The 23817-nt window shown below is 35.6% G+C and overlaps 2 protein-coding genes and 1 pseudogene across 2 annotated transcripts; 1 reads left to right on the plus strand and 2 right to left on the minus strand.

The window, feature by feature from the left end:
• Nucleotides 1-153: 153 nt before the first annotated feature.
• LOC132152281 (enolase-like) lies at nucleotides 154-1533 on the minus strand (annotated as a pseudogene).
• A 10995-nt stretch (nucleotides 1534-12528) lies between these two features.
• Nucleotides 12529-14402, plus strand: LOC132151715 (peptidyl-prolyl cis-trans isomerase-like 1). The gene is made up of 4 exons (XM_059560030.1): nucleotides 12529-12656; nucleotides 13410-13575; nucleotides 13842-13910; nucleotides 14103-14402. Exons 1-4 carry the CDS (start codon nucleotides 12612-12614, stop codon nucleotides 14321-14323), a joined length of 501 nt encoding a protein of 166 aa, XP_059416013.1. The 5' UTR covers nucleotides 12529-12611; the 3' UTR covers nucleotides 14324-14402.
• Nucleotides 14403-14481: 79 nt separating this feature from the next.
• Nucleotides 14482-21474, minus strand: LOC132151714 (sodium- and chloride-dependent GABA transporter 2-like). Its single transcript, XM_059560029.1, has 14 exons — nucleotides 21072-21474; nucleotides 20299-20433; nucleotides 19533-19673; nucleotides 19157-19244; nucleotides 18770-18902; nucleotides 18420-18554; nucleotides 18185-18288; nucleotides 17920-18044; nucleotides 17542-17654; nucleotides 17308-17445; nucleotides 16972-17074; nucleotides 16791-16891; nucleotides 16505-16675; nucleotides 14482-16282 (listed from the first exon to the last, which is right to left on the minus strand). The coding sequence occupies exons 1-14, from the start codon at nucleotides 21238-21240 to the stop codon at nucleotides 16166-16168; spliced, it is 1773 nt and encodes a 590-aa protein (XP_059416012.1). The 5' UTR covers nucleotides 21241-21474; the 3' UTR covers nucleotides 14482-16165.
• Between the last annotated feature and the right edge of the window lie 2343 nt (nucleotides 21475-23817).

Here is a 23817-nt window from a genome sequence, read left to right on the forward strand (position 1 = left end):
ATATTACAGTACTTTCTTACAGTCCTCTGTTTCCCCTAAGCGATGAATCTCCATCACACCCCAGCCATTGGACTGAGCCATTTTACACCTGCAGGGTGGCATATTACAAATAATTTGAATAATATTTAACTGGGATTATAAAGTCAGCACTGAAAAAATGTATGGGCAAATTGTTATTCTTCATATATATGTAATATCAAGCATTTGGGCCTGCAGAGATTCAGCAACACTTCCGATCTGGTTGACTTTGAGAAACAGGCAGTTGCAAGCCTTGTTCTCCACTGCGTTAGCAATGTGTTTGGGGTTGGTGACAGTAAGATCATCTCCCATCACCTGTATGTCTGTGCTGTTGGTAAAATTGGTCCAAGCCTCCCAATCATCTTGATCAATGGAGACCACTAGAGTAATGATAAAAACAAAGTCACATCTTTGCGTCTGTGCTCAAAGAAAAAAATAGGTAATGTAATTAAAAAAGAGAGCAAATGACTGATGTATACCAGGATAATCCTGAATTAAACTTTTGTAAAGGTCAGCAAGCTCATCGGGGGTGATGTACTGATCGGGGTCATCAGGAGACTTGAAGTCTAAGTCATACTCTCCGTCACGATAGAATTCAGATGCCGCCACATCCATGCCAATCACAATCTCATCTGTGTATCCAGCTTTACTGATGCCACTTTTTAACAGCTCTAGGGCTATTATAAGCAAACAAAAAATAAAAATTATGTCATTTCAGCTGTATAGTCTCAATCAGTGTGATTTGTTTTATTTAAATACCTTCTTGGTTCTCCAGGATGTTTGGTGCAAATCCTCCCTCATCCCCAACATTCGTGGCATCCTTGCCATATTTCTCCTTAATAACATTCTTTACATTGTGGTACACCTCTGCACCAATGCGCATGGCTTCCTTAAAGCTACTGGCCCTGACAGGCAGAATCATGAATTCCTGCATTGCCAACTTATTGCCTGCATGTGAGCCACCATTGATCACATTAAAAGCCTTTAGGAAAACAATACGCAAAATTCAATAGGAGCATAACAATATTTTACCCTATAATTTTCTTTTCTTTTCTTATAAAGATTGAAATAGCAAAAAATAAAAAATGAAAAAAAAACATTATATGTATATATATATATATATATATATATATATATATATATATATATATATATATATATTTATGAGAACAAAAGTGCTGGTCTGCACTTGAATACCCTCTTAAAATAAAATTGCATTATCTCTTTGAGCTCAATTGAATTAATGATCTATATACCTATGAAACATTTTCACTCACATGACACTTTTCCTTATTGTACAATTTCAAATACAAGATTGTTATGTTTTTTTTACCGGGACAGGCAAGATGACCTCTGGGTTTCCAGCAAGGTCAGCAATGTGACGATACAGAGGAACACCTTTCTCTGCAGCTCCTGCCTTACAGCCAGGGACACACCCAGGATGGCATTGGCTCCAAATTTAGCTGATGTTCGAAACAAACACAGGAATTAAAGGACTATGACTAGACACAACATATAATATTCGCATTATTCAAAATTTGGGAAACAATCACTTTTGAGTATGTATTTGCCTTTCAGTTCCGTCCAGTTCCAGCATGAACTGGTCAATCTTTTCTTGCTCAACTACAGGAATTCCCTATGTGACAGAGAGAAAGAGAGCAAGGCAGACAATAAAATATAATTAACAAACCAACACATTTACAGTGATAACACTGGCTTTCTTTGGTTTCAGTGTAACATTCTGAAATACTCACCTGGCTGATCAGGGCAGGTGCAATAGTTTGGTTCAAATGCTCGACAGCCTTTGATACACCTACATTACACAAAAAGACGGACGATATAAGATGGATTGTATGGTGCTGCAATTAGACACATGCATGCCTCTACATTCCCTTGCTTGGTTTATGCCACAAAGCTTTAGATTACAAATTAGAAAAAAATCTGAAAATGTCAGACAAGCAAAAGCCATCTGATTTATTCCATGCAAACATTGTGCATTAAATAATATTGAAGTGCCACTGTAAAGATTCTTGCATTATTCACTGATCTGAATCACATGCACAAGCATTTCAGATTTTACATTAATTTTTCATAATACATAATTCACACCACAGAATTCGCCACTGGGTTGAATAACTCAGATCCATCATACCAAAAAAAAAACGTTTTCTCATTAGTTCTTTAGGGTACCTGTTAACACAAGGCTGAATACACTAATCAGGACATTTGATAAGTCCTCTTTTCCAGTCTAATAGAAAAAAAAACAGAGCTGGGAAAGAGTAACAGCCCGGTGTTCAGTAAACAAATCAAGCTCAATAAGTCTTGTTTATTTCCAAAACAATTAACAATAAATTCTGTAAAACCAGATGAAATGTGATTTCTAATATCATTCTGAATTCATCAGAAACATAAAAATCAGAGTTACCTTTGAAAAATAAAAAAATAAAAATAATAATAATAAAAAAGATCAGATTAAAAGGTTAAAGGGTCAGTGTCTACTGATATGTTTCTCTCCACAAATCTAACCACACATCTAAAGGAGATTTCAGGGAAACCTGAGAACGCCATCTGCAGTACTGTAATACAACTGGCCCACAGGATCACTTTGTCAAATCCTCTTTCCTGCTATTAAGCCTAATCAATATTAAAGGGAAACATCTGCATGAATAAATCCACATCTCCTTCAAGCAAATACATGGTTATTAGCTTTCAAATATGCACATAGTGTATTGAATATTGTGCTATCCCTTGGGCATCATGAGAAGCTCTATCTAATTAGATTAGCAGATGTCAGTCACTCTCTGGTCATTATGCGGTCAACAGAAAAGCTTACTGAACTGGTCTATAGGCTTTTGCATACACATAATAAAATATGATTTGTTCAACTGCACTATTATGAGTGGCAATGGTGAATCTCAAATTCAGTAATTTCCTTCTTGGAATCGGATTTCTTTCACGTATAGTTTGTTCTGCAAATATTTAATCCCATAGAGCATCACAGTCCCACCCACAGCCCGAGAGAGTTTTGGTGCCGGAAGTAAATTTCCCATTCATTTCCATAGACAGTAAAAGAAATGGACACAGCGACCCCATTGGAACTCAATTGAGACAAGTGAAGCCCATTTTTAGCGTTTTTTAGCACTTCCGTTTCTGACGCGCAGACTCAAACTAAGCTTGATGACGTCAGCAACCTGTCTGACAGATGTAAATCTTCTAGTAGCTGTGCGTGCAAACTGCCATCGTTAATCTTGCAGAGACAGCGAGCTTGAGCGGGGAGTTCTTTGGCGTGAGTGAGCAGGAGTAAGTATTCTGATTAATTATTTTGTATAGTATTTTAAAATGTAACGCCAGTACGCCATATTAAGTTAATTGCCTGCAAGCTTCTCCTCCTGTCTGTACGGTAATGCGACAGAGAGTCGAGTGGTTATGATGCAATCGTTAGCCTATTTTTACAAAAACTGTTTCTACGGGGCCATAATGTAACATAGAAGGTAATGGAGCCCTTTATACATTGTCGTGTATCTTTAGAAATAAATAATGGACAAACGGAGTCTTTAAACGCCTCAGATGTAAAGTTATTCGCTGTCAAAGTGACGCCAAAATGAATGGGAGTCAATGGGAATGCTAACACAAGTGAAGTTCTGCTACAAGATGGCAGCTCGCGGCCGACTTCAACTTCCGGTCGACTTCCTTGCTGCCTGTTCATTTCTCCCATTGACTTTCGGAAAAATCCGTATCTAAAGAGTTTTAGAGCATATGTGAGGATAACCAGCAACGGCTGAACTATTAAGCATATAACATATCATTTCGAGTGAAAAAATTAAGAGAAAATCCAAAAAAAGTCAAAGGTACAAGACTGTGTACATATTTTCATTTCGAGCGAAGGAACTACTCATCCCATAAACCACCGCGCCTCACTGAAGTCGACTGAAGCCACAACCGCGAACGAGCCTTTTGAGCGACTTCAAATATGACAACGGCCGCGTTAACTTTTTTTTTTCCTCCAGTTAATTTTATTTTATATAGTGAATGTGCAGTAATAGCAGTTCTTTCTGTATTAATCGTGTAAATAAACAGTGTTTTATATAGGTATCGTGTATTTTATATATTGTGTGCGTGTGTGAAAGCGGTTAACGATAACGTCAGCAACATGGTGCAGTGCTTTGTACCTGACTGCAATCACCGCTCAGTCGTCAACATATGTCGTTGCCATTACACAAATGTTCAGTAAATGCACAAAAAGGTATGCCTAGGCTAAATATTTTTTTGACAGTGGCATTATAAAATGCTTGATATGACTCTACCATATGAAGGCTACAGTAGCCTAGCTAAAGTGGACGATAATGCTAACTAACGTAACCTCCCTGCAAAACTCACCAAAACTTTGTAGGTCTTGTCCCTCATGCTGGCCCTTACAAAACCCACAAGCTGACCCTCGGACACGCTACACTCAACTACATGACACGATCTGAAGTGGTTTTCACCCCTTTAAACACTTTTGTTTTCCTCCATGAAAAAAGCCATCATGGCAGCCAAGGAGATCATGATTGCACTGATAATTCTACCTTGCAAAAACGCAACACAGGTTTTTATTTTAATTTATTTTTTTATTAATGATCTTCAGTCTTCACGGACCTTCGCGGGCTATAACCAGACGGTAACACGAGTTCCACCAATCAGATGCATCACTGTGGGATTGTTCAGGATTGTATGAAGTACTTATCCAAGACATCGCGAATAAAAGGCATTTACCTCAAAACAAGGTTAGTGCCCCATGAACCTTTGGCGTTTATGTGAGCATATACTATCGCTTACTACAGCCGTAGCTGGTTTTAAGTCTACCATGTATGGTTACCTTTTTATGGCTTATACCCCAACTGTCAATGCAGAAATTGTATTGAATTTTTACTTCCGGCACCGGCTGTGGGCGGGACTGTGATGCTCTATTAGAGCGTGTGAACCAGGCGGCAAGGAAGTCGACTGGAAGTTGAAGTTGGCCGCGTGCCGCCATCTTGTAGCAGAACTTCACTTGCGTTAGCATTCCCATTGATTCCCATTCATTTTGGCGTCACTTTGACAGCGAATAACTTTACATCTGAGGCGTTTAAAGACTCCGTTTGTCCATTATTCATTTCTAAAGATACACGACAATGTATAAAGGGCTCCATTACCTTCTATGTTACATTAGGGCCCCGTAGAAACAGTTTTTGTAAAAATAGGCTAACGATTGCGTCATAACCACTCGACTCTCTGTCGCATTACCGTACAGACAGGAGGAGAAGCTCGCAGGCAATTAACTTAATATGGCGTACTGGCGTTACATTTTAAAATACTATACAAAATAATTAATCAGAATACTTACTCCTGCTCACTCACGCCAAAGAACTCCCCGCTCAAGCTCGCCGTCTCTGCAAGATTAACGATGGCAGTTTGCACGCACAGCTACTAGAAGATTTACATCTGTCAGACAGGTTGCTGACGTCATCAAGCTTAGTTTGAGTCTGCTCAGAAACGGAAGTGCTAAAAAACGCTAAAAATGGGCTTCACTTGTCTCAATTGAGTTCCAATGGGGTCGCTGTGTTCATTTCTTTTACTGTCTATGGTGTGAACATGAGTGGGCGTGATGGAAATCACGGTCTTCAATGTCACGTGCTTATGGACTATCATCCAGAGTTTTATTTTATTTTATTTTATTTTATGAGAACGTAATGCTTTCTGTCTAAATATCTGAATATTAGCTTACTGAGATTCCCTGGGACAAAAAAAAAGCCTGATAACAATGTAAAACAAATGTGATAATATAGAAGATGGTCACAATAAAGTGGATATTTGTAAGTCCATAATGGAATTCTTCTTACCTCAGAGATAACGTATAATTAAAGGACAAGATGAAGAAATCAAGCTTTGACTCAAGTTCATAGATTAGACATAGACCATAGACTGTATGATAAAAACATAGACGGTTAGCGGCTCTGGGTAAAGGGCTCACCTTGTGCTCGCTCTCAGAAGAAACTCGCCCATAGGGGGAGATGAAAGGAGAATGGCAGTTGGCTTGAAACATTTAGTGCGGAAATGGGCGGAGCTTCGCGGCTGGTAAATTGTCGGATATATATATTTTATTGTAACTCTTCTTTTTTTAACTCTTAATAGTATATTTACAATTTAATTGATAATAAGATTCTGGTCAGCAGTAAATTATTGTTCAGAACGCTAGCGAAGGGGACGGAGTTATCACGTGTTACGTGTTACTTTTCGCAACGCTGCTTAGACTTAACCAATCAAAGTAGTTGATTATTACGAGACTAAGATATCATAAAATTTTATTTAGTAGCGATTGCTTTGAATTATTTTCATTTGTATGACAGGTAAAATCTTTGGAATTAATAGATTTAGTGCCATATAATCGATTATATAGAAAAGTAAAAATATCTGCATTAAGATAAAAACTATCTGAAATTTGAATGCAGGTCAATGGAGGATTCGGCTTTCTAAGCAGCCATGCACTCCCTTCGTCCCTTGAGGAAGAAACTTTTGTCTAATAGGAAACGGTGATTATCTAGCAATATTTTCCACCTAGTGGGGGTAAATAATACGATATGTTATTTGCGTTCTCCAGCAATGCACCGAAATGCATTTTTTCAGAATAAATCTGATTATATGCCATGATTTGATATAGATAATTTACTGTAAATAATTTGAATTTTGAGAATGTAGAATGTTGCTGAGACTTGAAGCCTGGTCTTATGATTTTGTAGAAACAAAATAGAAGCAAAATAGTTGGCCAATGTACTTATGACAGAATAGCAAGAGGATGATGCACAGTCCTACTGGGCTATTCTGCTGCTGAAAGAAATGTATATAATAATTCAAATTCAAAATCTCAGATTGTTAAATCATTAACCTTCTGCCATATTCTTGTCTGTGGGGAGAATGTGATGCAACAACAAGAGGCACAATAGAGTGTTTGTGTGCTAGAGAATCCTGGCAACTCATTCCCTTGGGCCAATAATCCCTCAGGTCATTGCCTCCACCCTCCCTCTTCCATTCCCTCTTTTTATCCCGCTCTCTTTCCACCTTTCGTCTCACACTTATACACTTCCTTTGTCCAACTATTCTTTTACTTACTCTTCCTAAAATGCTCAAACCAGTCGAGTAAGTTTAGATCAGTTTCACATACAGGTGCGTATTTCCCCTCATGCATGTTTGTGTTGTGGAAACAGTTGATGGTTGATGTTTTGTTGCTTCTTTCAGGTACAGGTTTCTCAGGAGGCCTTCCTAACAGCCAGCTGATCCCTGTGTTCCTCCATCCTCTCGCCTCACAAATAAGACCTCAGGGACCTCATTAGCAATCCACACAGGTTTGTGGATATGGTGAGGCATTGACCTGTTGCCTGGGTTACAATGCAGTCCTCGTGTCCCAGCATAAACTCCTGCTAGAGTTGGATTTCGCAGATTCTTTGTTTAGATGCATGTTCTAAATTGTGAATCAATAATAGGCTGTAAAACTACAGAGCCCCATATATACAGTATTTTTTGTTGTTGTTTAAAGAAGTATGATTATATGTGCAGCAAACACACACACACACACACACACACACACACACACACACACACACACACACATATATATATATATATATATATATATATATATATATATACACTAAAAACATAGGATCTGCAGATTCATGGCCAGAAAAGTGTACTGTGCATAAATCTATTGTATACCGTAATACTGTACTGACATTCTTTACCTGCTCTTTTTGAAGCTGCCTAATATGCAAGTGATGTTACTGATCCCTGAAACCTGTTTAGTAGGCCTGTCCTGAACAGACCTTTAGCACAAGTACTTCGTTGTCCCAGTGAAACCTTAAATATAGCTCTAAATGCTAACAGCACAATTTAATAGTGCTTTTATGACAGCATAGGGAGTGGATCCTTATTTTTATAGTCAACAGTCTTTTGACAAACTGCCTTTTCCCACATATATTGCATATTTAAGTTCAAATGTTACAGATGGGCAGACTTCTTACTTTCTCTTCATCTTTAAGTTCTAAAAAGGAACACAAGTTCTCACTGCTGATAAGTCTGAATATAACAATCAAATTGTCTAAATCTATAAAAAAAGGACAATACTCACACTCAAAGTCTTTTTAATGATGTTAAATATTTTTGACACTGATAATCTTGCATAATCTTTGTAAAAAAAAAATGTTTACAATTTATTTAGCATGTAATTAGATATTATTTATTTTGTATTGCTTTTAACAGGCAAATAAGTAAATCATGTAAAAATAGTGTAAAAGGCATAACTATTAGCTGGGTTTCATTTCTGCAGTTTTCATATTGCCTATTCAATGCCCCAGTGGAGTTTATTATCAGTGTAAACAATGTAAATGATCATAGGGGCACACAGAGGACACATTTACTGATTGCTGAACGTCTTTTTTTACAACTCTAATCTAATGATGAGCACTGGAAAGGAGAGTAACACTGAATAAAAAGGAGAAAAGGACTTATTCTAGTCTGTTGCCCTAAAGTCTGTCCCAGAACAAGAGAAACTGAGGATGGGGCGTGGCCTTTTTGAAGGTTAAAAGCTTGTCTCATTTGTGTACTCAGAAACCCTGAGGCACTTCCACACTAAACTAACCAATCACAGAACACAAGACACACCTGCTCTTAGAAGAAGGCTAGGGATTGGCCCCAGCATAAAAATGACACCTGGGCAGGGCTCCAAGGTGTACCTGAAAACCTAGATGTTTTGTAGGAACAGTTTCTTCGCTTCAGGAGCTTTTGGAGATTGTGTTTCTTCTCGTGCTTCAGACTCCATTTCTATAGTCAATGAATCTTCATCAGGTACCTTCAGACCGGTTCGAGAGGTCTGGTATAACGTGGAAGGAGCAATCATACCTTTATCAAGTAGAAGGACCAGGAAGTGCTCTTCCTCAGCTAAAGCGACGCTGCGACACAATGGCATCTCTTGTCCATGACTCCATACCGAATGACGGCAACAGGAATTCATAGGGTAACTTTTTTTTTTATTAATACATTCAACAATTTGACTTAATTTTTCATTAATTATAAAAAAAATGTATTTTGTATTTTCAGGTATTTCAGTTAATATATACATTAGTATATTTTACTAATAGTAAATGCTAATAGCAAACTATTAAAAAACACAATGAGGTGGAAACCAATATAAATTATATTTTAGATAAACAAAATCTTCCCTATGCTCTTTAATGTAAAAATCGAGTATGAATTTCAGGATGAAATATGAATCATTAAGATCTGTGAAACATAAAAGACTATGAGTGCACAGCATGTTAACTTTCACTTCCGTAATGTGTCAAACCTGTTTGATCAGTTTAAAACAAAGGGGTATGAAGTAGAATATGTAAAGCATTAAAAGAAAGAAATTATGTTAAATAATGAAACTAACATTTTTTTATGTTATAATATAGAGTTGTATTGAACAAATTAAACATGAATTAGAAATTGTTGAAAGACCTTTAGAATTGATTGACGCATGGACCCACGCTCTGATACAATCTCATACACACAATTCTTACAACAATAATAATTAAACAGCAATAGAGCCAAAATGTAAAAACTCTCTTAGCTTGGTTTCAGAAGTAAGTGAGTTATCTAATCGAATCTTATCTAATCTATTGTACAGGTGAGGGGTCAGTCAGGTGCACACTCCGGTATAGGTGACAAAGATCAGCCATTTTGATTAGCATGACTAAGCGCTTTCCTTACCATTTATGTTGTGTGGCTGTAATGGGATTTGGAAGCTGTAGACGCAATTTTGTTTTGATTAAGGTGTGACCAATTAGTCAAACTCTCCCAGGTCATGGAGACGTCTCAAAGGTCATGGTTTCCAAGGAGGCATACCAGGGCGTACACCTAAGAAATAAACTTCTGGTGTTACGATGTTTGCGTTGTTTCTAATAATAGTTGTGAAGAAAATGCATTAATGCATCGTGAAACTGGAAGTGGTCATGTATGTAATATGCCTGCATCAAAAGCCTTTGGGGTCTGTTGCAAGATGAGCGGCATTTTAATGGAAATATTTAAAGCTATAAATGAAGACGGGCCAGTCAGGAAAAAAGATATTCATTAACAAACACCTTACAATGTCTTACTAAATTACAGTAACTTTTATATATAACTTTTATCGTTTTACAGATTACATTGACAGAGAAAAGCACTGAGCCATTGGCTCCCTTCATGTTTTATGCTGAACTGAAAACAATTAGATGGAGAAAAAAAAAACAATGTGGCAAACACTGGATGACCATCTCCATCTTACAAGGCAGTTTTGGATGTTATATCTTCTCTAATACTGCCTGGTAATGATGCAGATGGTCCTCCACGAGCATCGTTAAAAATGCTTTGCATCTGGGTGTGGACATGCAGACTATGCAAATACAAGCACATACAAATACACAAAGTAAAATATGTTTTGGTTTTATGTGCATACTTTGCCTGGATCATTTGAATACTTTCATGCAGAAGAAGTTTGTTCATTGTCTCTAAGGTACATCTTACCCAGCAGTGCTTGGCTGTTCACTGATGTTCTAACACTGTTTGGTAACGATGCACTCTGGGGGCTCAGTGACTACGACTTTAACAGAAAAGGAACATAAAATGCTTTTAAAAAAATTAAATGTGATCAAGTTTGGAATGTAGAATATTTTGACTTCAGAATGTTTAAATGCTCTTTAATAAATCAAGTTAATGATTTAAAACAGGAAGACTGGATGAGACTGCTTGATTATAATGAAAGGAAATATAATTAAAAGAAGCTATCAGTAAAGTTCTGAACCCCACCCTGTTACATCCAAAGGCCTTCATGAATGTCACAAAAGTAATTCCATCTTACTCACACACCCTCTAATGTGTTATGTGCCACTCAACGATCAGTTCATCCTCCTTTTCTTGCATTTTATTGTGTGCATGACACCTGAGATCTGTGTGACAAGCACCAATTGAAGCGCACCAGTTCACCTTTCCTGTTCACCACGTCGAAGAGGAAGAAATGCCAGTCAGGAACATTTGAAAAATCATTAAGGTTGATTTTCTTTGTGTGTGTGTGTGTGTGAGAGAGAGATTTACTGATTTTAAACCCATTTTACATATTTTTCAGGTCATTTTGTATTTTACAATGGAATGTAAATAAGAAAAGACAAAATCTTTTATGTGAATTAAACGAGTAAATACAACGGGAGAGATATAAATAATACAGACTGATGGGACAACTTGCATGACAAAAATAAATCTGCAGGCATGACTCAGTAAAACTTTTGGTTGTATGGGAAGAAGGAAATTATGCATTTTCTATTCATTTAGTAATTTCAGGGGTATGTTTACTTCTGAATTAAAATTATGTCATCTTTTATTTGTCTTCATGTCGTTCCAAACCTGTATGACATAAACGATCACAGAAGAAGATATTTGGAAGAATATTGCAGCTGTTTTTGTCCATATAAAACCTAAACTGACAAGTTGTCTCAAGTCCATTTAGATGTTGATGCTTGGTTCTGACAGTGACTCTTTGAACCTCTGCTAGCACTTTCTCCTTTACTAACAGACCCTTTAAACCGTTTCCTTCAAGATCTTTCTCCTGAAAAAATAACCACTTTAATTATGTCACTCTGCTTTTATCTCTTCTGCAGTCACATGACATCAGACCCCTTTCCTCTGCTTCTCCGCTGCAGTAAAATCCACTGATTTGTGTCTTACCAGGCAAGTTTAGATTTTGATACTCTGTCTAATACTGCCTGGTAATGCCATCAATCACAAGGAATTTGATCACCATTTTTCCTTTTCCCTCCATACCTACACTGCCACAATGGAACAGTGTTTTTTTCCATTTATTTATTTACTTTTTAAACAGTGATCAGAGTTGTTAGCCTATCTAAAAAAAAAAAGTAATAGGAATGCTGTACCTGATATATCTAATTTTCTTATAACATGTATTAAAAAATATGGTTCTGACCTTTCCTTGCCATATTGTTTAACTTATTTTGTTTAAATGCACACTACATGTAAATGTATTCTGTATTTTGGTCAATAAACACAATAAAACTGAATTCCGATCAAATATGTAAGTGACTTTGTGTGTTAATTTGTAGATGAAACCGGATTGACACTTTGACCAATAAGGTCCATTAACTATTTATTTGGTTGCTGGATAAGGATTTTTAGACCTACTTGAAATTATATAATTCAATCTGTATGCCAGATAAAAAAAATAGTATCAACCAGATTTAAACCATTTATATATACACTATATATATGTATATAGTGATCAGACAATATCTATCAGACAGCGTTTACTTTCCACAAAAACTTGCAGAGCAATAGAAAGCCACACAGGCTAGGGACTGCTTTTATATTGCGAGATCTAATGTATAAACTCAGACAGCATGATCATCCAGTCCTCTAGGAGGCAGCACTTACAACATGTGGCCTTGACTGTTTACAAAAACGAATAAACCGAATTATTACTTCCTTATCACGCTTTACGACCTCATTTAAAAATTAAAAATACTTTCTATCAGAAACCTATTTGCTGAGCAAAAGACATGTCTGGAATTCCGCCGGATTCTTGGCAACCCCCCACAGTATCGCTGGACGTAAGTCGCAATATAGACATTAGTAAATAGATTTGTGACTGAATGAGCCACATTTTGATAATACAAATAACAAGCCTAGTTCATTGCTGTAATTGTTTCATTATTTATAGATGTAGAAAATACAAAGCTTTCCCGCATGTTTGTATTAAAAAAGTTAAAGATCTAATCACGTCATTCAGTTGTACTGGTTAACTTAGATTGTGATTCACGACTCATTCGGTTCTTTTGAGCTGTTTAATAAGTCACACGTGCACTGATTATTTTACATTGGAACGTTATTACGTCGTCCCATTTTTAGTTAAATTAATCGTATATATATATATATATATATATATAAGAAACGATTGTTATTTTAAAGTTTATTTGAACTTTTAAGTTTCTGAAAGATGTTGCATGCTCATATACAGAAGCAAGATGGCATGGCAAATAGGCTAAAACATTCACAAACAAAATATTTCTAAACGTATACCAATATTTAATTTACTTTTACTAGTAATTGAGTCAATGAAAGAGTCCTTAATGTTTCTTTAACGCATTACGCATTTTTCTTTCCAGAATGGTAATAATTTAAAGTAATCTTTACTTGTCTTTTATGAGCCATCTGTTTCAATCTGTTGTAACTTACAGTGGTTCCTTAAACAAAATGCAGCTACTTGAGGGAAAACAAACTGTTTCGCACACAAATCTGAGATTAGTAGACATTAACCTTTACCAGCATGCATATTACGACCAACCATCACTTTACACTGTCTTTCCAGGATGGGAACTATCGTGTTAGAACTGTACTGGAATCATGCGCCAAAAACATGCAAGAATTTTGCAGAGTTGGGCAGAAGAGGATATTACAACAACACCAAGTTCCACCGCATCATCAAAGACTTCATGGTTCAAGGAGGCGATCCAACAGGGACAGGTGAGGATGAAAACCATACTCATTCAACACTCCTTTTAGATATTTCATTCAAGATGAAACACAGCACGCTGATTTAAGCAGCTGTTTGATGTTAAAGGAATCAAATTCTACATACATGAAGGATGAAATAAAGGTGGTGAATATGTTTTATCAACTGATACCATCTATGTTTGTCTTCAGTGCAGTAGACTTTAATTTTAATTTACTGTAATGGTTTGTTTAGTTTGCACAATTTATTTATATAAAAATGTATTTTATATTTGCAGGTCGTGGTGGTGCATCTATATATGGCAAGCAGTTTGAAGACGAATTGCATCCAGAGTTAAAATTTACAGGTGAGTAATATAATGCATGAGTAGATTTAATAATATTGTAAATAGCACTGCTATTTTCAATAGATAAGTAGAGTAAATTGCTAGGGAAGTATTTTGTCAGTTCCCAAAAAAGTCCAGCATAATAACTAGGTTACACCTTAAGTTTTTATATTACAAATCAGCAAGTGCTTGATTTATTTATGTATTTTGTAGGTGCTGGAATTCTCGCAATGGCCAATGCAGGGCCAGATACAAATGGAAGCCAGTATTTCCTCTCGCTGGCTCCCACACAGTGGCTGGATGGGAAACACACTATATTTGGACGGGTCTGCCAGGGCATTGGAATTCTTAATCGTATTGGCATGGTTGAAACAAACAGTCAGGACCGCCCTATGGATGACATTAAAATTCTCAGAGTGAATCTACCTAACTAAGACGTATGCTTGCATAACCTTTATGCCTTATTTTTGTACAGTCCTTTTATTACATTAAACTTTCAGAGTTTTCATAAAATATACTCTGTGCTCTCTTGATTCTCCTGTACAAACCCATGGCCACATGGTGGCGTCTTATCAGTACAAGTTTTGGTTCATTAAAGAAATATGTCTTTTTAATGTGTACATTCCTTTACATTACACCAAAGGACACACAGAAAGGTTATGAATTATTTGGCATCAAGCTTGAATGTAATTGGAGATGACAATCATGATTTCAACACAGTCACTCTGCATTAGTTGCATATAGATTTGAAATGATTTCTTTGGAACAGAATTAGAGAAAACTTGATCATACAATTTTCTAAATCATTGTGTCTTTTCTAACTCCTGCCAGTGAGGCTAATTATTAAATATTCAATACTTGCAATTATATTGAATATATGTAAGGCAAAGAACTTTAAAAAGGGTTAAACAAATAGCACACAATGTGGCCTAGCAGTGATTTTTTTTTGGCAGAGCAACATCAGTTTGAACCATTATCACCATAATCCTGGTTTTCTAAACAGATGTTTCATGATCCAAGGCTTCAAAGGATTTTTATGGAAACCCACATTTCAGAGTGCAGCTATCCTGGATTAAGTTTAATCTATGACTATGGAAATAAGTAAACAAAGTCATAGAGGTTATGACCTAGAAAATCCTATTATTGTTGGAGCCTAAAAATGGGTGCTTGTCTATGAAGTTATTAAGCAGATCCTATCAAGAAGGAATAGAATAGAGTTTCGAATTTTATCATCTGGGAGATTGGAAAATTTACAGACGGAAACAAAAACCATTTCTCTCTTCAGTCTGTTCATTGTCTCTCTAAAATTCATGAAACTCTCTTCTATACAAATAAAGATATGTTTGATTTGTAGACTAATCTGACGGATGTTAAAAAGATTCTGCTATACATTCTGTTAATACATAATCTATAAAAAATCTGTTTTATATGTATGATAAATCTAAAAAAAAACTAGAATATGCGTTTTAAAAAAATGACTAAAGACTACATACTACAAAACATACAAGTAGAAAAATACATCATTCCTGTCCGTGACTTGTACTTTCCAAAACCTTGGTGCTGATTAAGCAAATTTTACATAATGCCCTCAAGGTATGTGAAACACTGAATATCACTGAAAGAAATATCAATAAAGCTCTGACCAGGGATCACATAAAAACAATGCCTGACAGCTCAATTTATCTTATAACAGGTTATCTTGCATGAGAAAATCATAAAGAAAATCTCAAATAAGCTGTCCTCAGAGAACAGCCAACTGTCCAAACGCATGACTGCTTTGTTCATCATGGCCGATCTACTTTAAAAACAATGCCTGACTGCTTTATTGATTTTATAGCAGGTTAACTTGCATGAGAAAACCATAAAGAAAATCTCTAATAAGCTGTCCTCAGAGAACACCCAACTGTCAAAACGCATGACTGCTTTGTTCATCTTGTACAGTATATGTTTGTATAGTAAAAGTATCTGCATCTGTAAAGTATCTGCATAATCATTACTTCTTAAAAGTATTTTGTCATAACTTGGGCTAAGAAACAGCACTAATAGATTACAGTCCATATTAGCTTATTTTATGCAGAAGGAAGGATATCTGCAGTCATGTAAGCTGACACCTTACAGTAATGTTTTGCCTCTGTAATATATAAATTTAACTTTCACTAGGCCACCTAAAAAATTTTTTCTACAAGCTGGAAAACTTAATGAATTTACCCAGTAGGACTAATTGACTGACCTGCTATTTAATATTTAGGAACAATTGAGGTAATGGCATTTAAATATTAATGGCGGTCTGGGCTCTTTTCTCTGTCTTTACAGGATGACAGAGTATAATGATGTGCTGAGAGACTCTGAGACTGAGGTAGATCCTCTGCTGGAGTGCAAGCCAACTGGAGACGCTGAGGGCAACACATACAAAAACATTTTTCACTTAACCTTATTGCATTTGAATTCAAAGGAAATGAAAGGAATTCATTCCTGTTGTGAAGCAGTAGCCAGCTGGTTCTGTTAAAGGTTTCAGAAATATTTCCAGACATGTATAAAGTGCTGAAATGAACATAAAAAAAAATAAAAAATAAAAAATAAAGGCATTTCTTTTTATTTTTCTTGACAACACCTACCTCCCAGAAGGTCCCTTTCTGCTTATAGAGTTTGTAAATCATGATAATGGGGATGAGGGAGAGAGAGGATACTGCGAGGAACCAGCCAATAGCATATGCCCACCATGGATACACATATGAGTTATTAAACTTCAAGGGACTGTACTTGACCAGAGAGAAGATAAAGGTGCCCTATAGGAAATAATTAACAAATTATTTTTTTAAACATTTTTATATAAATTATTGCACATCAAATAATGTATCACTAAACTGTTCTGATTTTAAAATGTGACAGAAACAAACTTACCACACAGACAGAGGGGGTGACATAGAGCCAGCAGTACTTCATCATGGGCCAGGGTTTGTAGCCAATCATGTCTTCTATGTTCTCATAGAATCGGTCAGCACCTTGGTGAAAATAAGCACATTAAGTCCAATTAAATAGTAGTTAGAGCAATTTAAGGAGTATTTGAATGTAAGCTACCAACCATATACCCATCCAATGGCCACAGACTGACATGTAGCCAGGAACAGGAGAGTGGCTCCACTGCAAACGTAATGATCAAACAACTGAATGATGTACAGACCACCCTGTGAAATAAAAAGTAGAACACTAGCAACGATATTCTAATGAACAGAATGCACAGCCATGGATTGTACAAGCCTTATGTTTGATATCAGTGTAATATAAGTGAATTAAAAATCTGAGCTGATTCTGAGGTTGATCGCAAACTTCTGTAGGACCGCGAATGACTTCCAGTAACAAAATATAAATTATTCATTAGTTACTTTATAATTTATTAGCTGAATTGTCTTGGGCTCACCTCTGTGATCATGAAGAAGCCCATCAAGTAACAGACAAGGCAAATTCCTAAAAGTAGCATCTCTCTTCTGAAGCCACGTCTCAACACCGTGGGAAAGATATCTGTCACTGACGTCATTATGCTCTCCAGTCCAACAAACTGAGTGACACAAAAAAGGACATTGGATGGGGAGGCAGGAAGAGGGAGAAGAGCAAAGCAACAGAAGTTAGGCTAAGAAAGAGAAGGGGGTCTAACCTGACTGTCCAAGCCCAAAAGGATGATCATGATAAAGAAACACACAGCCCAGAACTGAGACCACGGCAACAATGTCACCGCCTGAGGGTACACTATAAACACAAGTCCTGGACCTAACGGCAGCCAAGGGAAGGGGGTACAATGACCAACACCACCTAAAGTACCTTACAGTATCCGTGCATTACCCCACTCTTACTTAGTGATCAAATAAATAATGGGTAGTGAACTGCAATAATGGAGTCTGCTTTAAATAATTGTATTATTAAAGACCATTGGGATATGCAATGACAATTACGTATTAAAACAAACAATGTTATTCCATTTAAATTTCAATTTGATAGTTCATTTGGTAGAACAATAAAATATGTTTTCTCTTACCAGACTCGGCTACAAGAGATATGTCCACCCCTTGCTCCAGTGCCATGTGACCCAGAACAGAGAAAATAGCAAATCCACCTAAAAAACTGGTTCCACTGTTCAGAAAGCAGAGGTAGAAAGAGTCCCTGTAGAAAGAGTGAGCAGGACCAATTTCTGATTCTTTCACTGAAATAAAGCTCTAATTTAAACATGAATAAGTGAGATACACATTAAGTGAATCTATCAGTTTTAATAAATTGTTGTCCTTCATACAATGCACACTCACCTATAACAGTCATTGTTATATTGATTGTAGCTTCCAAGAGAGCTGAGGTATCCAAGACATATGGCGTAAGAGTAAAAGATTTGAGTACCAGCGTCCATCCATACCTTTTCAAAGAAATTAACAAGTAATACAATTCAGAAAGAGTAACAGGATACAGAATATGTATACTTATGGTCGATTAAATTCTCCAGTCCAGTGTTTCTGTAACTCACTCTAGGCTCTCTAATGCCTTTACCTGTGGGTCAGCTAGCCGTGTCAGGTCTGGGTATATATAATAGTAGATGCCGTTTATGGCACCAGGTAGAGTGACCCCTCGTACAAGCAGTATCAGGAGCATAACATAAGGGAATGTTGCTGTGAAATAGACTGCCTGTAAATATAATAATAATAATTTTAATTAGATCTTTAATTGACAATAAGATAGACAGTCTGGGTACTGCATGCTGGAAATTTATCTCAGTTCTAAAACCGGTAATAAAAAGATTTACAATTATTTTCTTATACAAGTCATTTGCAGTAACATTTTGTCATTACGCCCTTAGTTTTTTAATGACAGCTAATATGTATGTCTGTTAAGACTGTAACCTTCCCAGTAGATTTCACGCCTTTCCAGATGCAGAAGTAGACCAGGATCCAGACAAGTAACAGAATAAGAGCCAAGTCCCACCTTACTGTGCCCAAATGCTCTATTCCACTGGACAGTCGCAAAACTCTGTGACTGAACACACACAAAGCGTTTAAGCAATATGACAAAACCGTTAGTTGGCAGACTTACGTAAATCAACTGCTATGTGAGACAGACACAAGCAAAACATTACCATATTCATACAGCATTGTATTTACATGGTACCATGGTACAATAAAATTTCTACAATGTCAAACTTTAATATTGATTGTTATTTTAATATTATTGCTATATTTATTATTATTACTGATCTTAGTGTATGTTCGTTGAATTTTCATTTAACTCACTGCCAGAACTCCATCACAGAGGAAGAGGCATTAAGAGGAGTCATCCACTTTGAACTAGAATTCTTCCCACCAAGCACAGTACAAGTATCTAAAATCAAAGACATACAAATATGGTAAAAAAAAAAAAGTATAAACATCAGGAACTCATATACCAAGACCTTACCTGATGCAATAATTTCACAAAACATCTGGTTCATATATAGTAACTAAATAATATTCAGTAGATATCCCACTCCCAACCCTGGCATAAGCATCAATGTTTGGTGAAAGAAGAGACAAAAAATAGCCTTAAAAACTCCATATTTACTTACAAGTAAATGTGATACAAGGCCTCCATGTATATATATACATACATCTGATCTTTAACCAAATGTACCTGTGTTCCACAGATTGCTGCAGCTGGCCCAGGGCAGTTCCACACTGAAGGCTGAGAAAAGGTACAGAAAGGCCCAGGCTATGATGATGATGTAGGTGATTGAGCCATAGACAATTATCATTTGACTTGCATAACCCATTCCTGAAAAAGAGAGTTGTGTTAGTACTGACTGTTTAAACAAATACTTGACAATAAATTTAAATAATGTAACACACAGTATGCAATAAAATATGAAAATGTACATGTTAGAGACAGAGTACACTGTTTACTATAACTAACTTAAATATTTTATTATTATATTTCTTTATAGGTTTATTTTAGTAAGTAATAAGAGATTGGTGTTATGGGCCACTAAATTAGTTATCTTAAGGGAGATAACTGCCACTAAATGTAGTTGTTGAAAAAGTTTTAATACATGGTTTGTTTTAATATGAACTGTAATTGTCACTGCATATCCCATTAGTCTAATAAAAATAATTCAAGCAGACTCCATTATTGCAGTTCACTATCCTTTATTTTAAATATAGACTTCTAGCACATTAACTTCAAGGCCACAGAAACTGTTAGCAAATGCATTGTAATAAGCAGAATCAAGTCTGTAATTACAAGCAACAAGTATTTAAAAAAAGAAAATCTAAATTTTAACTGTATGCTTCAGACATGTATCTATTTAAAAAAAAAATACAAAAACATGACAAACATGTAATTTCACCACATTGTAATAAGTATCACACAATGCATACTAACCAAGAAGTGAGGAACCCACCTTCAAAAAGAGGACAGATCTTTCTCCAACATGTGATGCCTCCCTGATTCGTGTACTGACCCAAAGATGTCTCAAGCACAAAAAGTGGGATACCACAAGTAAGAAGGTACAAGACATATGGAATGAAAAAAGCCCCTGAGGATTTAAGAGATGGTATTTATTTATTTGACATCATTTGTATACCGTTAGAAGGTCAGCGATGTCCAGTATAACAGTCAGTTGGCACCATACATACTTTTTTCAAGTTGTGGAATCTCCCAATTCAACTGAAGATATGACTTTTCCACATACATTATCAGTACTAGAAGGTTAAATGTTTTAATAAATATCACCAAGGTTATTGTGACCTCATGTCACATTCATTTTGTACACTTTTTAATGTCGGGCACATTAGGATAAAAATAGAATGTAAAATAAATGATAAAAATCAACATTTTAATATTGTTTAGGGAAAAATTTACATTTTTGAATTTTTATAAAATGTTTTTTTTAGGATTAATGTTAACTACCTAATGGAATACAAATGCAGATCACATATAAAGGTGTACCTGGTAGTGAATATGTTAACTGGCTGTATGACATAATAAACAAGCACAGCAATTTATGTAAATCGACAGATGGCTTATAAATGCTTCTCAGTAAACATCACAGACATGAAGTGAATGATAAGACTATAACACATAAAAAGTTCCAGATTAAGTTTTAGTCCCTTAATCACACATAAATTAAAAACCATAATCAAATCTGTCAACAACTAGTCCAAAACTACTCACCTCCTCCATTTTTATAACAAAGATATGGGAACCTCCAAACATTCCCGAGCCCAATGATAGCTCCGGCCACAGTTAGCAGAAATTCAATCTTGTTTGCCCATTGGCCTCTCTCTTCAGGACTTGGATTAACCTGTTGGTTCCCTGTCCGCCTGGTGGAGGAGCCTGCCATACTCGCAGTGTTTATGTCCGCAGTGCTTTCGTAGATGTGTGTGAATGATTTGAAGAAGTGAGTCTAGACACAGTGAATATCTAGACTCGCTGGGGCGTGATTCGTTACCACAGCTTTTAAGCATTATCAAGGGTGGGCGGCCGGCGATCAGCCTCTCAGGTTTTTTTATCCTGAGGGTGAGAGTAGAGATGTGTTCACTTCTTCCATTCAGTCCAGTAGTTCTGCAGGCATCTTACTAAAAAAAAGGTTTCTTCTCAGCAGTGTAGCTAAAGGATGCTGTCTATAATGTCCTGTGCAGTTCTTCCAGTGCTCTTTAATGGCATGCTCAGCTTCTGGAAGGTATGAGGGGTTGATCTGATGAATCCAGTAACCTGACAGCTGCTAGTCATTATCACGGTACTTTCGTCTGTGTTCATTGATTTCTGACACACAAGGGGAAAAATGTGTACCTGGCGATCGCAAAACTTCCACTAGAAAGTTCTTAAAAATATACTATTTGATTTCTCTTTAAGAAAAATTATGACGTTCATTTCCCATAAAATCACTCAAGACCAGCAGAACTGTATACTTCCTGTAGGCTAAAACTGAGATTAAACAATCATATATAAAACAGAAATATAAATTTGTATCTCTTATGGAAACATTACCACTATGTCCTGACAGAAGGAATTTCATAATGGCATATTCTATGTCTATACCTACGGTTTATATATATATATATATATATATATATTAAAAAATATATGTGTATGTTTATGTAATAAATAAGAGGTCTTTTATAAATTTACACAATTAATTAATATTCAAATGTTTTTCCTACTGCAATTTAAAGAGTTTTTTCTTATGTTTTCATTGAGACTGTGTTTTCTGATAAGTGTTCATTGTTTTCATGGAAGACATATCTGAGAATGGCTCGGTTGTGTCTACAATTGCAAGGTCAAGATGGCCTTGTGTTAAGGTTAAACTGCTCAAAAACGTGATTTAATTAATAATTTAATAATAGTAAGGCTCAAGCACTGCAATAATAGATGAAAACTTTAAGTTCTCATATTATCTTGTCCTAAATGGAGTATTTTTATAACTTAATTTGACCTCTAAACTTGCTCTGCAATCTCTTTGTGTCTAGTGTCTTGACTCTGCCCTTCTTACAAAATTCATGCTTATATCATCACAATAAATGACTAATGGGTACATTGCACAACAGTTTTTATAACAGGATTTGATATAACTCAGGACTGAATTCTTAAAAAAAACTGTTATTTAACAGTTGAATTATCCACATGATTACAGATTATTTCCTGCTAGATTAGGTGAAGGATGAGAAGGCACTACATACTGCATGGCATGCATATTAATTTATGCATTGTATAAGGTACAAAAAGCCTATTCAATATTTTCTGTGAATACAAATGTGAGAGAAAAAAATGTCTTGACTAGCAATCAAATTCAGAGTATTTCAGGTCTTTATTATTAAAATAAATTAAAATAGCATTTTATTAATATACAATTTATCTATATATCAGTGAAATCATGATAATCCTTCTATAATCTAGTTTATTAACAGCAATTTGATTTAAACACAATAATGCAGTTTTTTAGATCAATGAGTTTTGTACATAAATGATTCAAGTATTGACAATTTAATCACAATTAAAATTAGAGCATGAACATTTAACACCTTTTCAACACCTTTGGCAAATTCTTCTAAAATTACATCTAAAAATTGACCATGCCTGTCAGTTTATATCATGATATTTTTGCACAGTATCTTACTTAGTCTAAATGTCAGAGCTCCTGAATGTAGTGCATGACCAACTTCTATTTTTTTTCTCTTTTTAAAATTAAAATAAATACAAGAAAAAAGTAAAGAGTGAAATAACAATAAATAAAAGTTAAATATTTTTTGTTGCAATATGTTTACAATACAGTTCATAGAATTAAAACATATATATTAATGAATCAAAATTTGGTCAAACTGAATTATTGGTTCTAATTAATATGTCCATAACAAGATGAATGACTGTAAAATTGCTCTAACTAAACATCCACTTTCTTTTGCCTTGTTTATTGTTAAGATGCATGTACACATCCACATTTTTATTTTGCTTGTCAGATCATTATACATAGGCTTATATCATAGTCTGAAGTGCATCTTGACATTTTCATGTGTTGTTTTCCTTCATTCTCTGCAGTTATAATTGGTAAAACAGTCAAATATAAATTAAAACCTTTTATTTTATTTTTTTTTTACTGACAGTATGTGCTTGAGGGGGCAGAGAGAGAGAGAGAGAGAGAAAGAGAGAAGAACAGAAAAAAGTAAGTACAAAATAACAAATATTTACTTGACCTCAAAACATTCTAGCCTGATCTTGTTTGTGGGAAAGTAACATTGTCTGGCTTCCTAGGGTTTAGTCATTTAAGAAATCTAATCTTTTTGCTCTCCATTAGCCTAAATGATATCACAAATAGGCCTAGTTGTCCAAAAAATAAATTAAAAAAGGCAATTTAGCTAAATCAGAAACCACAGATTTTGGATTTTCTGTAGGCATATGTCGAATGTTTACAACTCCAATTAGA

Source organism: Carassius carassius, chromosome 10 (assembly GCF_963082965.1).
Source record: "Carassius carassius chromosome 10, fCarCar2.1, whole genome shotgun sequence".
NCBI classification, from domain to species: Eukaryota; Metazoa; Chordata; class Actinopteri; order Cypriniformes; family Cyprinidae; genus Carassius; species Carassius carassius.

Excerpts from the sequence above, each read along its gene's own strand:
- LOC132151715 (XM_059560030.1), top strand. The coding sequence starts at position 12,612 with ATGTCTGGAATTCCGCCGGATTCTTGGCAACCCCCCACAGTATCG. Across the intron at positions 13,576-13,841 it reads AGGCGATCCAACAGGGACAG|GTCGTGGTGGTGCATCTATA; the intron begins GTGAGGATGAAA and ends TTATATTTGCAG. Across the intron at positions 13,911-14,102 it reads TCCAGAGTTAAAATTTACAG|GTGCTGGAATTCTCGCAATG; the intron begins GTGAGTAATATA and ends TGTATTTTGTAG.
- LOC132151714 (XM_059560029.1), bottom strand. The coding sequence starts at position 21,240 with ATGGCAGGCTCCTCCACCAGGCGGACAGGGAACCAACAGGTTAATCCA. Across the intron at positions 19,245-19,532 it reads CAGCAATCTGTGGAACACAG|ATACTTGTACTGTGCTTGGT; the intron begins GTACATTTGGTT and ends CTTTGATTTTAG. Across the intron at positions 18,289-18,419 it reads CACGGCTAGCTGACCCACAG|GTATGGATGGACGCTGGTAC; the intron begins GTAAAGGCATTA and ends TTCTTTGAAAAG.